The sequence below is a fragment of the Macrobrachium rosenbergii genome, chromosome 58 (genome assembly GCF_040412425.1).
Source record: "Macrobrachium rosenbergii isolate ZJJX-2024 chromosome 58, ASM4041242v1, whole genome shotgun sequence".
NCBI lineage: Eukaryota > Metazoa > Arthropoda > Malacostraca > Decapoda > Palaemonidae > Macrobrachium > Macrobrachium rosenbergii.
This window is the reverse complement of record NC_089798.1, coordinates 20,681,999-20,697,337: the sequence shown is the minus strand read 5'-3', so window position 1 is coordinate 20,697,337 and position 15,339 is coordinate 20,681,999. Positions and strand designations below refer to the sequence as shown.

Genomic DNA, 15,339 nt, shown 5'->3' with positions numbered 1-15,339 from the left:
ATCCCGCAATAAATGTCGATACTCTACGGCGAAAGCAACACATATTGCAGCAACGATGCCATGCGCAACGCCAAGTCCCTCCCGACACTGACATGCAAACTCCTTTCCCGTCTCAGGATATGACAAAAAATGTTTGCAAGATCATTTTGAGATTTGAAAAACGACAAGATTTCATCAGATGTCAATCGTTACCATAACACTAAACGGTGGTTGCCTGTTTGCTCTTTACCTTATATAGCGTGCTGCAAGTTGTTTAAAATGACCCTGTCACTCTGACGCTAGGTGCTAAAGATGGCATCTTTTATGACACTGAAAAAGGACTACAAGAGAAGTTCCCGGTAATGTTACCTGTGTGAAAGTTTCATCCTGGAGAATAATAAACATTTTCAAGATTTTTCACTCGGCTAGTGAGGTTATGGGTTTGGTCAGTTTTAAGTCACCCTAATTTTCGTCGTTACGTTCATTTGCAGCCACCATGACATGCTTTTGCATTTTAAGTTCCAATAAGTACAATAATAAAAACATCATGAAATGTGTTTACGTCTTTCCTAATACATCTCATAGCTTTAAAAAAAATGGCCATAGAAGAAGAGCATTTGTATGTATTGAGCACTACCACTAAGATGAGAGTATCAGCTGGCAGTACATAAAGATGATTGTAGCCTTGCCCCCCAAAAATCAGCCCTTCGTGACCTGTAACAGACCCTTTATACTGTAGGTATGTTACAGGAAGAGTCTGGTATAGGCATCAGCGTGAATGAATGAGTTCTACACATGTCCTATTCATGACTGGATTACTTTATGTCAGAGGTTACTGACTTTGAAGCATGTGTCTGTCCCTTCCCAGTTTCCAGGAAGCCCAACAAGGGTTACTTCTTGCTCCTGCTTTCCTCCGCTCCGCTTCGTGACTTTCCACGAGCAAATCTTTCTGCTGTGGGTGCTTTGCTGATGAGTCAGATATCACAACATTCCCGTGAGTTCGCTTTAAGGTTACTGGATAATCCGCTGTTCCATTTATATAAGCCATAGCATAGGCTCAAACTAAAGTGCTCTTCTTCGGTTGATCACATCTGATATTGGGAGCATGCCTAAAGGAGAAGCATGTGATTAAGACACAATGGAACTAGTATTTAGTTCCAAATCCAACTGATAAACCTGATTTTGGAACTGTAAGCACATTTAGCTATAATATTGGGCTTGCCCTTCTTGTTCAGGAATGTTCCTGAAATACAGTCTTCTTTGCTTTCTTCCATGACAACCAGCTTCTGTTCTCCTTAAGTAGACCCTACTACTGATTCTTGACATCTGGTGTTTTCGTTATTGTTCTTCTAACCTGCTGTCTCGTTCACCTGCTATAACATCCCATCTTGACTGAACTGTGGGTATAATAACCTACGACATATCAGGTCTTGGGCTGGTTTTTTCCCCACTCTCTTCCAGCTCTTGGAATATTTTCCATGTCTTATTCTCCTCCGTGTCTCAGTAGGCATGGTGCACAGGATTCTCTTAGGCTAGGTCTCAGGAGTGGCACGATTTTTAAGTTCATTCGTAACGAGGCTTCTGATTGGCCGTCGAAGGAGTACCAGTGCAGCATCAGTGGGTTCACTTCTCCTCCAACCAAAGCCTTATAGGCTGCACTCAGAAACTATTCATTATACATTAGGTTATCCATAGTTCCACGAGATAATGAAATTGTGTTTACATCACTGGATTAAGCAATATTGTACGAGTATAAAGTGGTTTTCAAATCTCGGCACAGTGAAAAACACAGCAATTATGGTGGGTATATTTCAGAGAACAACATTTCATGCTTTGCACAACTTTTCACTTAATATCAGTTTTAGCAATTATTATTGAATCAAGTTCCTACACCTAACATTCTCTCAAGAAGAGACAGGAAGTTTTTATGACTGATTAAGATATACCAGTATACAACTGCCCAACTTATCTTTTGGGTCCACGTCAGGGAAAGGTTGCTTGTGGAGTGCATGAGTTTGTCTGTGTAGGTATGTGACAGAAAGAGAGAGACCAGAGTCTGTTTGCCAGACATGAGAAGTTTTACACAATAATTACTATGCCATGATATTTACTGTAAACTGTTGCATACAATGTATATGACCATAGTGCATGTTTGACTCAAAATGATATAATATTATGATTTCTTTTTTGACAAATGTAAACAAGTAAAAAATGCACCGAAGTTTTCTGTACAGCGTGTAGGCTAATGCTGTATGAAACTCGATGTGCTGCAGCATGAAACTCCCAGCCACTGCCAGGCAGCGTTCAGTTGCTCCCCAGATGCCCTCAAGTGAGGATCCGTCGGCAGCTGGCACCTCTATGGTGCCAGGTGCACGATCCATGGCTAACTTTAACTTTAAACAAAATAAAAACCACTGGGGACAGAGGGCTGCAATTTGGTATGTTTTGGGGGGTGGATGATCAACATACCAATTTGCAGCCCTCTAGCCTCCTCAGTAGCTCCTAAGATGTGAGGGCGGACACAAAGTGTGGACGGACAGACAAAGACAAAGAATCTCAATCGTTTTCTTTTAGAGAAAACTGAAAACTTTACGAAGGAAATTCAGGCTCCTCGAACTTTCATCTCTGAAGTATCATTCTTTCAGATTAAGGCGGTCTTGTGGTGGCACGGGCTCTTGCTCCTAGAGCAGGCCGTCATGGACAGCTCATATTTTCAGCACTGATGATGACAACACTGACATTGATGATGTAGGGGTTAGACTCACCTTTCTCTCTCTATGCCTAAAAAAAAATGATGATGAAACAGATCTTAATTTATTTATCATAACTTCCTTTCATGTACCACAGGCAGGAGTTGTGACTCTTTTGGGAATTACCCAAAAATTTATCGAGGTACAATGACGTTACCTACCCCCAGGTTCAAGTTAACCAAAAGCACCTGATTGCTAAAAATGGAGAAATAAAAGATCCACTTCTTAGCATAAGACTGTCACAATACAAATTAGTAAAAATGAATGAAGAACTGAAGAATTTGATTCCAAGCATTTGCACATCAGGATCTGAAAAATTATGTGTTTTCATTTGCTTGAATCAAATTTACCAGTAAATCGAAACTAACACTGGCCATTTTTTCCTAGAAATTAAGTAGATAATGTGTATTGCACTTATTATCACGGAGAAAGGAACAGTTAGTTTGGTATGAGGGCAACACGAAGCAAAGTCAGTAAACAGAACTGAAGAACTAGAATTTCATTCTCATTCCCATTTTTTAGGGTTTGGAAAAAATGAGGCTATTTCGGTTTTGGCAAAACAACATTGACTTCAAGGGTATTTGGTGCAAATAGCCCTTCGCAAACAGGAGTTATGATATTAGTGGGCTTGAAAGTTCGTGGGAGTCAGTTCCCACCTAAATGAATGAAAATAGGTGCAGCGTTCTCCAACGATGCCAGATAAAAAACAGGTGTTCCATATCTTTTCTACGTCCAGAAATGAAAGCGTCCGCCATTCTAAGTCAAGTCTGTATGTGGTCATTGTGCCAGCCCTGGGATCTAGCGTAACTGAATGTGCCGTAGAAATACCGTTGTCTCTAATATTTTCAAGTTAGTACCATTTTCTTATTTAAATCCTTTCCGGTTTCCTTTTAGTTAGATAAGATCCTTTGATTATTCAAACTGGTAGCCATCATGTGTGAAAAAAAACGTAGAAAAAAAGCGATTAGCTTCTTTGAACTGGATCAACTCTGACCTAGATCCATTTGTCCACTTTACCAAATACCAGTGGCGATGATTAAACCACCCATGTTTTCTACTAGATTTGAAGTACCAAATACCTTGATGTTTCCAAACCTAAAATTACATTTTTCAAACAACTTGCCACGTCCATTCCCACTTGGGTATCTACCTAAGCATTGCCCTAGACCTACAGCAACGAACAGTGGCCTGTCATTACAGATCGTTCTGCCTTGAAGCCAAAGTGACCTGGGAGCTTACGGTGTGCAATCATAAACTTTGGCTCTCACCATCCCTTTGTCACTTTTCTTGAAATGCACCCCACAATTTTCTTTGAGACAAAAGTTGACAAAATAGAGTTTAATAACACATTGATAAAGAAAATTAAGTAGTACCATAACTTAAAATATTGTACTTGAAATCTTTGGGTGTATACAAGAAATTTGTAAGGAAGTGCAGAAATTAACAGCATACGCACAAAAGTAAGGGTATGCCTTGCCTGCTGGTAAGGATTTGTTGAAACTTCCTGAGGCAACTATTTGTACTTACGTTGAATTCTAGGGTTTGTCGCGTGAATCGAGGAGAATGAAATCAGCTAAATCAGCGAAAGCCCCCGTGAGTCTTAGCTGGCCTGGAATTCATGAGGGTACCGTTCTAATTTATATAGGCCTACTTGTTTATAAAACGGATAGTATTAATTATATTAACCAGGTAAACGCTCCATTGAAATTAAGAAAAAAAAATGCTTACGGCATCAAACGACTCAGCCCGTATGATACCATAAGCACCTTTTGGCGCCCTTTTTGTGGTACAGCAACACTGGAATAATATTTATCACAGCCAACGATTTTATTTGGTGATTCACATGCCGTCCATTATTCGTCTCTCCGGAAAAGGTGTGCGGAGGAAATCACACGGCCTGCGCACATCACACACCACACCTGCCACTGGCCGATGCGGTCTGCACAGGCACAGTACTGAAGAGCAGCCAAATTTGAACAAAGCTACTCATTATTACTGCATATTGCTTACCAAACTTGATCCCTATTCAAATCTGATGGAAGTGGTGTACAAGAATAGTTTTTCGAACTGATGAGATATAGTGACATATCTTTAGAAATAAGAGCTTGTATGCAAAAAAAATAAAAGAGAAGAAAACGTGCGGAACTGAACATGTGGCCAGCAAGTAACCAACAAGATCATCAAGTAACAATAATAATAATTGAACGAAAGTATGATCATCCGTTCTTGGAAAGATGGTTGGTCTCACCACCCACCGGTAAGTTTGCCTTTTTGTATTTTCCTAAATTGACACGAGTTATTTTCAGACAAAATTGCAGCCCAGTGCTCTGGCATTGACCTTTTTGCTCGCCGTTCATTTCCCCGTAAGGACAATCAACTGGTTTCACCTATGATGGGGTACAGCTTCCTGTTAGCATAATGTCCTTCGCTGTTAAAAAAAAAAAAAAAAAGCCATCGGCTGCTATATTTATTACGAAAATTCGGCTATAATGTCAAGCTCTGGCACTTTGGGTCATCCAACGCTTAAGGCAGTGAAAAAAAAAAGGAGTTGGAGTGGTTGGACTGCAAAATGGAAGAACGGGAGTGGGAACCGAGGTGAAGTAAAGGGCTAAAAAGCGGTTGCAGGTAAGGAACAAAAGAACGCTACAAACAACCGTCACCGATGCCTACAGTACAGTGCACTGGGTGAGGTGCACTAACTCCCTACGGAGGAAAAATATTTTTCGGATCTCCCTCATTTTCTTTAGTTTTCCTCGTTTTCAAGCCTGTTCAGTGACTGTTTTTCAGCAAGTGTTAATCAGATAGGTCCAAGTGGTGGTTTGCTCAACTTTTCGCGAATGCAAAGTGTTACAGGCATCGAAGAAGCGACAAACAGTGTACACAGGATTTTTTGGGGGAGATTTCACAACAGTTTTGCGTCTGTTTGTCTGAGAGAGAGAGAGAGAGAGAGAGAGAGAGAGAGAGAGAGAGAGAGAGAGAAAGAGAGAGAATCTGCAGAAAGCGAAATCAAGAGAAGTCTACAGATGGGAAATTGATATTCTCAGAGGAGCTCGCGAGTTAACAAGAGAAAGAGGTGACCGATAAAAAACATCACAAAAAGTCCGCCTTAGTTTTTCTGCTGTTTTTTCTCAGAAATGAAAGCCCGCATACCAGCACGTAGGAGCGAATTCTATCTAAGAAGAAAATCAAACATCTCTCTCTCTCTCTCTCTCTCTCTCTCTCTCTCTCTCTCTCTCTGTCTTATGCGATGGAAGGAATTCACACATTTTGAGAAGCAATCGTGTATGAGAACGATGTCAAAGTATTTTTAAGCTAGAAGTTATAGAATATTGTATTTGTGTTTGGCAATCCGAAGTAAGATGCTTTACGTACTCTGTTGACTCTTAATCCTCCTGATGACCGTTGCCGTTTATGCCAGACTCCTTTGCTCCCACACAAAGTTTCTCACACGATAGGGACGTGAGATTGCTGTCAACTACAGTGGCAATATCTGATATATCCATACATATGTATATATACTGTATACTGTATGTATATATATATATATATATATATATATATATATATATATATATATATATATATATATATATATATATATATATATATGTGTGTGTGTGTGTGTCTGTATGGGTATATCAGATTTGCCACTGTAGTTGACAGCAGTCTTTCTAAACTTTCAGTGTTTTTATGGGCTCCTTTTATCAGTTAGATAATATATATATATATATATATATATATATATATATATATATATTATTAGTTAGATATATATATATTATTAGTTATATATATATATACATATATAAATATATATATAGATATATATATTTATTATATATATAAATAACATACATATATATATATATATATATATATATATATATATATATATATATATATATATATATATATATATATATATATATATATAGTGTAAGGTCAGCGAGCAGAAAGAAAGAAAGTTGTCCGGACGGGCTTTTCGAGTATGCCTGGAAGACAGGACGGCATCTTCGCTGTTTTTATCTGTATTTGAGAGCTCTTTTTTGCATCCTGTTTTTTATCCTCATTACGAGGAAGCCAGCCTAATAAAAGAAGGACCAATTTGCTTTCTTTGTTCTTCGTTGATATATGCGACCTTTGCACAGTCATCATTTTTAAAAGGTATATAAGTAGAGGTGGCCGATCCTATCCAGACCTCGCTGTCCGAGCGATCGTTAAATACTTTGCCTCTGGATGAGGTCGTTAATCCTTTAGTGTGATCATCAAATGACCAAAGCTGCTTCCAAACAAGTGCCTGCTGGCTGTCACGCCATTTGACTACTTGATTGCTTTCAGTAAAACGGCTGTGGTTGACTAATTTTGACTGATTTGGTTGGTTTGAAAAGCTTGGATCAGTCACGTGATCTGATGCGGAGATATGACGAACCTTAACTTACAAAAGCCAAGTCATATGAAACATCATTTTCAGATTCATTGTTCAGTCACAAATCCAATGAGGTATGAAAGAATCCTTTTTACTCTTTAGTTTACGAACATGCACACGTGACTGAAATGAGTCAGTTGCTACAACTGCCACAAAACTAAGAGCTATGACCTCCATGCGCCATATAATAGGCATTAGTTGCGCCTTCATTTATTCAATACTAAGAATGACAGACTTAACATCTTATGATGGAAAAGAATAAATGTTGGGTTGTTAACATTTGCGAGACCGCTTGCTGTATTAGTGTAACTCGCACCGGAATTTGTGGCAACTTTGTACAGTTACAAAAGTAAATATGACACATTGCTGTCTCTCAGTGATGACAATTGCTATGGTACTGCTGTCTCCCTCGCTGGTAACTCCTCCGCGGAGTCAACCCAAGAGTAAATAAAGGAACTTTCTAATATGGTTTCGATACCAACAGGGCATCTTCTCCGGGTCGATTTCTCCCAAAAAGTTAATCACCTCGAGTGGGTCGCCTAATGGCCACCTCTGCAACGTTTCGCTGAATTCTGTCGGCCCGTTCTAGAAATCTCCTTCATGCAAAAACGCTCCCGTCAATCAATAGCTCAGCGTCACAACTAATCAGTGAGACCCTTTTATCCCTAAGAGTTCTCGTTTTTCCCCCCAGGTTGACCTTGACTAACAAGGTCATCCATCCTGCTGGTCTTTCCAGACAGCCTGTTTGTGCCTTTACTGCCAAGAGACTCGCTCTTTCTTCCTAGAGGCTGTCGGGTCTCAAGATCCGACGCCTCAGTCGGAGAGAGTTCGCATACCGGAACAGTTTATAAACCCAAACCTAAGTTTCTCCCTTTTGCAGCTTCTCTCTCTCTCTCTCTCTCTCTCTCTCTCTCTCTCTCTCTCTCTCTCTCTCTCTCTCTCTCCTCTGCTTCTTCTTCTTCTTCTTCATCTTCTTCTTTGTAGTTCAGAGAAAATATTTCCGAAAATCTTCCTTATTCTCTCTTCCTTTAAAAATTTGAAACGAATGAAGAACTCACTTTTTTATATATATATTACAGGAAAAAGTGTATTCTGATAAGGATTTTGAGCCTTCCCTTTGTATAATACAAGAAGAAACAGAATTCAAGCGATCTCTGCGTCTCTTTCCCGTAATAAAATACCTTATATGAAGCATATAAGAAATTCTGCAAAGAACTAACACTTCCAAGTGAGAAAATGTTATGTACGATCCAGTAGTTCAGTGGAGTGGACCTCCAGTTAGCTACCTTTTCTTAATAAAACACAACATTCATCGTTTGACAAATAGTACAAGAAGGAGGCGTTCGGAGAGTACAGAAAGAGTAAGTGGGTCCCGCTTCCTCTTCCTGACTTCTCTTTTTCTGTTCTTTTCCTTCTTGATTCCTAAAACAAAGTCCCACTGCTATACAGACCCCAAACAGCAATGGAGAATCCCAATCAGTCTGAGCATAATCAACGAATATTAAGAATTAGGAGGAAAAATCACATTTGCTTGTCAACAAGACAAACGTCGTCAGTCCCAAGATTACCAAGAAAGGAGAAGAAAAACCATGGAAGGAGAAGGAGAAGAAGAAAATGGCCATGTCAAATAACAAAGCGAAGTCAGATTAAAAGGCAATGAGTTTTTCACCTTCCACGAAAGCAGCTAGACCTCTCCCACGAACTCTGCCCGACGTATCTGCTGGTCAGTGCTTGTTGGAAGGATATCTCAAGAACAGATGAGGGCACTCTAATGAATCGGAATGAAACTATTCCTTCAGCAACCTCCTGTAGATGATCAACTTCTAATACGCATGAAATGATAAAATATTTACATATAAACTGTTTCAATTACTGTACACTTAAGATTTTCTTTCATGAGTTTTGTTTCACACATCCATTTTTTGTTTCACACATCCATTCATAAACGATTAATCTGCTAAAGTGTTTTGGACTTAAGTTCCACAACCTGTGAAACGTAAAAGCTTGATATTTTCATTATCATTTCCACTGCCAAGAGGAGATTAAAGAATTCTTCATAAATCTCCGTTGTTCCATTCGATAATCCCGTTTTCTATCATAAAGGAGAGTAAAGAATAACGGACGTAATAGTTTTCATGGCAGCAAATCGTCGTCCCCCAACCATTCAGTGGTTCGAGTTCACACGGTGACGGATCGCTTATCACTTAAAAGTTCCCCTTCGGTGAATGTTATCCTGAGGCTGAGGACATTTGATATTACACGAGATTTGCTGCTTACTGATGTATTACAGATCTTTATATATATATATATATATATATATATATATATATATATATATATATATATATATATATATATATATATATAGAAAGTGTATTTATTGTTTGTAGGTATGTGCTTTTGGGCATGGTCTTTATGGTAGGCAATTCATATTAAGTACTAATGCATATTTGGCGTCTGTTATTTGAAGGTAACGCTTTAACATTTTTCTGTACCTCCTCTGTTCATCAAGGCGGAAGTTTTACAGGAAAAGAGAAAAGTTTTGGCTACATTTATTTATTCTGACGCTGACACTTGTTTCAATCATTAATTCAGGGCAATCATCAGATCACTGATTACACCACACCAGTTTTCACAAAAACTACAAGCACTGCTCATTGCACTAATGCAAGAGGACTTTCCAGACTTATACATAAGCTCTAATGTTGGTGCCTGTGCGTTAGAAGAGCCTTTTCAACCACAGCACCTGGAAAGCTGTCCACGCGGAACTGGAATGGGTAAGATAACTGTTGACAAATATCTGATACCCAAGCAACAGTATAGAAGACATGATTAGGAAGAAAATGGAAGAATACCTCACTCATGAAAAAAAATCCATAAAAAACATAAATATCTGCCATAAAGTAGGCTAAGGGAGAGCTTACGGGTAGGAAGTGGAGGCCTCAGCTTAATAGTTTCCCTTGTGCTGTGGAACAGCAATATCCATAAGAGATCCAATGAGTACAGGATCAAAAGCTTTACAAGGCTAAATGTTTGGAGGAGGCACGAAAGCCCCTTGACTTAAGATATGTAGGCCTCATGGCGTCAACTCCAAGGAGTTGATATTAAATTTATCGCAATAATTGGAAACACGCTGGCATTTTGTGAACATACATAAGCAAAAATCCGCCCTTAGAGAACCTGAAAAAAAATCTTTGTGAGCATCTGGTTCTCATAAAGTGCTTGCAGTTTTTGTGAAAACTGGTGTGTTGTAATCAGTGATCTGGTGATTGCCCTGAATTAGTGACTGATGTCAGCATCAGAATAAATGAATGTAACAAAAAATTTTCTCTTTTCCTGTAAAACTTCTGCCTTGATGAACAGAGGAGGTACAGAAAATTGTTAAAGTGTTGCCTTCAAATAATAGATGCCAAATATGCATTAGTACTTAATATGAATTGCCTACCATAAAGACCATGCCCAAAAGCACATGCCTAGAAACGATAAACACATTATATATATATATATATATATATATATATATATATATATATATATATATATATATATATATATATGTATATATATATATATATATATATATATATATATATATATATATATATATATATATATATATTCCTGCAGTGCTGAGCTGCATTACAGCAGCCTATGCTGAACTTTCAAGTGTCCTCCAACTATGTTCTCGCCTCCAACCGAACATTTTGCTCTTGTATTTTTTATTATATGCTTTTATTTAACTTGACTTCTGCATCTGTCTGTCTGTTTTGGGTTAAAACTTGTAACTCAATTTTCGACGTGTTCCCTTCGCCCGATGGACTTGAGATTTTGCATGCTTACTCAATTCCGGTGACAATGCAGCTTACACGATGTAGCATTTTTCCAAGTATCTCAGGATTTGGATTAAATTCTTCGGATTTTTCATACCTTCTTTGACTCAGTAGAATAAGTTAATGACTCTACGGATTTTTCAAATCTTCTCTGGCTCGACAGGAACATACAGTAAATTGGTTACAATTTCTGTCAAAACTAAAAAGTATAAAATAAAAAATATAAAAAAATTTTCAAAACACGCTTTTATCAAAATACATTAAAAGGAAAAAATAATTTTTCGAGAGACACCAGGATTTTCTTACAATAAATCATGTCTACAAAAATAAAAGCGTGGCTGCCAAACATGGAAGGAATTGCTACATGAAAAGAAATATATATATTTTTTTTTATTTCTTTTGGCATTTCCCTCCATGTTTGGCGCACACGCTTTTATTTTTGCAGACATGATTAATTGTAAGAAAATCTTGGTGTGTTTCAAATAATTATTTTTACTTTTAGTGCATTTTAATAAAAACGTGTTTTAAACTAAAACAAAAAAATTATTTTAGGATTCACAAAGGAGCTGAAGGACGAAGCCTTGCAAAACCATGTTTCTTCCTTGGCTTTCATATTTATTTCTTCTTTTTGTTTTTAATCTTTTTTTTTACAATTTGGCTACACTGACCATTAAATAACCACTGTAGTTTCTTTGTAGAGCCATTGCCCTGGTGATAGCCATGATTGAATGGCTAAAACATCTATCAGTTAATCCTTCAAAATTCCAACCTTGAATACAAGAAGAGGTACGGAAAATTGGAAAAGTGTTGCCTGGAAATAGTAGATGCCATATACTCATTTGCATTTATCTGTCTATCTACCTACCTACCTATATATATATATATATATATATATATATATATATATATATATATATATATATATATATATATATATATATATATATACATACATATATATATATATATATATATAATATATATATATATATATGTGTGTGTGTGTGTATGTATGTATGTATGTATGTATATTCACCTATCAGCGCTATACACATTCCAGTCCCAGAGGTTGCATAGTGAGAATGAAAATCAAGACATCTCCGGCATGAGAGCTGAGTTCCAAGTTCGAAACTTGTAGTTTTAAGCACTATGATAAGTATATCAAGTTTAGAATACTGGATAGGAATCACCCATTAATACCGAATTTACTGAGCGTTAGGAATTACTTACGGTCTGAGAGAATAATGTAATTATGTTCCTATCCTGACCGGAATTCGAACCTATAACATATATATATATATATATATATATATATATATATATATATATATATATATATATATATATATATATATATATATACCTATATATATATATATATATATATATATATATATATATATATATATATATCTATATATATATATATATATATATATATATATATATATATATATATATATATATACATATATATATATATACACATATATATTGTGTATCATGAATATGTGTATGTGTGCTAACCTGAGACCTGTCAAGCTGTGTAGAATAAGTTTTCGGTAAAGATGGAAGAATGAAACATAACGTGGAAATGCTAGTACTTACCGATATTTTCATTGTACCCGAGCTGCAAATCCTCAGAAACTTCTTTGAATCTCCTTCGATGTAGTTTATTAACACAGTAACAGTCAATAAAAATCAAGCCATTAAGATGATAACATTTTGTAAATAGTTCTTTATCGAACACTTTTCTTACAGTTACCGCCTGACAATCGAGGATTATGTCGCAGGACAACTAAAGGTGTGTTTAGCCTTAGTGTAAACTTAATGCCGGCAAACAACCTCTCTTTCGGGAGCAAGTTCCGCTGGAGTCGACACTCACAACCAGCGTTTGGTAGACTGGCCACCAGCTGCCACCATTCACGATTTAAATGCAAGCTTTCCCGCGTTGCCATGGCAACATAAACCTCCTACGTCTGGAACTGGACCTCAGACATTCTTTTTTTTTTAAGGATGAATTAATTTCCAAGAATAATGAGAGGGCTTCTATATTGATTTGTACACCATATAAATGTACTGATAACAAATTATGCAATGGATATGTTTCTTAAAAATATGTTGTCGCTCTGCAGGTGGGACGGGACTGGATCTAATTAGGAAGGTAGACAGGTAAGCAGGGGGCTTGGTGGTAAGGTCCTGGCCTTGTGTGAGGGGTACGCTCTGACCTGATGCCTTTGATGGGGAGTTGTGTGGTTATCCTCCATAACTGCTAGAGGAAACACGAAGTTTGTGAAGTGTCGCTTCATTTGGAACATAGTCATTTGGTTTTCAAATGTATTCCGTTTATTTGGACATTATGCAATGAATTAGGAAGACCGCAGACTATTTTTATCCCTCAATACATTACCGACCTCCAACTCTCTCTCTCTCTCTCTCTAGATCCTTATACAACACTAGGAGCAGAGCCTTTATAAAAGAGAATGTGCACTTCAACCGGCACCGTTTTGGATTAAAATAAAGCCATTTCCTCGCACCGTCTTGGAGAAAAAATTGCTTTTAGAATAGACGTAGCCTACTATATCCCGAAAAGGCCCCTACGCCACTTGACTGACGTCATTCAAAGTGAGTAGTTTCAGATATCCTCCTCTAACCACGGAGTGCTACAGCTAAGGAAATCATTCCTTGAAAGTACAGGGGCTACTTACCTAGTCCCATGTCAGTGGCGTCGCTGTTGGGGTGTCCGGGCCCACCAGTCGGATGCATGGCGCCCCCACTGCCTCCCCAGTTGAAATTCCCTTTGTAGCTAAACTTTAACCCTTTGGTGGTCAAAAGCAGATATTCTCCCCCTAGCAGTCATGTCCACCTACGACGGTCGAAAGCAACTTTTAACCACAACGTATAAAAAACGGCACACTACACTGGTGTTCAGGAATAATTACCGTCATTACCAGACGTTGATCATGACGATGTCTACTTTCATCTAAATTCAAAAATATTTTAGTTTATTTACAGTTGTGCTATAATCTAATGACATTGTTTTGGTTCTTGTTACCTTTACAGCTTATACAGTGCTGAGAAATGAATAGATATAGGTTTTTAACACAAACGACGTTTGTTCATGATATTTTGATCCAACTTAATGTTATGAACTTATGTATGAAGTAATTGAAACTATAGTTTCAGTTTTGAATAAGTGCTTAGAGTTACTTTCCAGGGAGAGGAGATGAAGAAGAGGGAATGGGTTAGGTTGAGATTTTGAAGAGATTTTGGAGGGTCACAAGTCTTTTGTGTTATTGATGGTATGCACTATTTTGATATGTTTACATGACGAGGATATTGGTATACTATAGTTGAACACTGAAACTTGATAATAGAAATTAGGTTAGTGTTGAATATAAGGCTGTGAGGAAATTTATATTTCAGTATTTAATACATTTGCATATAATAAGAGTTGCAAATTAATTGAAAATTGAGCTCTATAATTTCAAATGCAGGTTTACTAATTACTAATGCTATTATTTTCCTTCATTCACATGGATATATACATTGGAAAATAGTATATTTTACTAATTACAGAATTGGTTTATTAGTTTTGTGTAATTTTCTTTGCCCCCGCCCTCGAAAAAATGTTGGTCCCACCTAGGCATGCCCCCACTGATGGAATGCCAGCTACGCCACTGTCCCAGGTTAAAAATATTCACAATAATTTGGCCTGCCAATATTGGAAGACACCTCTTTATTTATATATATATATATATATATATATATATATATATATATATATATATATATATATATATATATATATATATATATATATATATATATATATATATACAGGGTCAGGCAAAATGATCTGACACATTTGTAGGTTAAATAAAAGGCAAATAAAGTAAAGAAATAAAAAAGTGTTTTTATTTTCGAAAAGTACATATAATGTCATTTTTTTCATATAATGCCATTTTGTTTTGTTTCTTTATAATGCCATTGTTTTTCGTTTCTTTTTCAGTTGCTGCCTTGAATTGGACTGGTGAGCATCGCGCTTTCATTGTGGAAACGTTTATCAAAACAAACGAATCTGTAACTGCAACACAAAGAGCGTTCCGTTTGCACTTCAATCTTGGTAGACATGATCCCGTACCAGCTCGAAACACGGTCTTGTTATGGGTTACCAACTTCAGAGCTACTGGATCTGCATTGAAACGAAAATCAACCGGCCGACCTCGCACCGCCAGAACTCCAGAAAATGTGGCAGCGGTAAGAGCTTCAGTTCAACGGTCTCCACTCCGTTCCACATTTAAACGCGCCCAGGCTCTTAGACTTTCCGAAAGAAGTTTGCGAAGAATTCTTC

The 15,339-nt window shown here is 37.3% G+C and overlaps 1 protein-coding gene across 1 annotated transcript in view; it reads right to left on the bottom strand.

The window, feature by feature from the left end:
• The window catches only part of LOC136837201 (metabotropic glutamate receptor 2-like), a 142,229-nt gene extending 129,336 nt beyond the window's left edge, over nucleotides 1-12,893 (bottom strand). Inside the window, exon 1 of the mRNA XM_067101871.1 lies at nucleotides 12,594-12,893. Within this exon, the coding sequence (XP_066957972.1) occupies nucleotides 12,594-12,605 (12 nt within the window). The 5' untranslated portion in view covers nucleotides 12,606-12,893. The remainder of the gene's footprint in view (nucleotides 1-12,593) is intronic.
• Nucleotides 12,894-15,339: the final 2,446 nt, after the last annotated feature.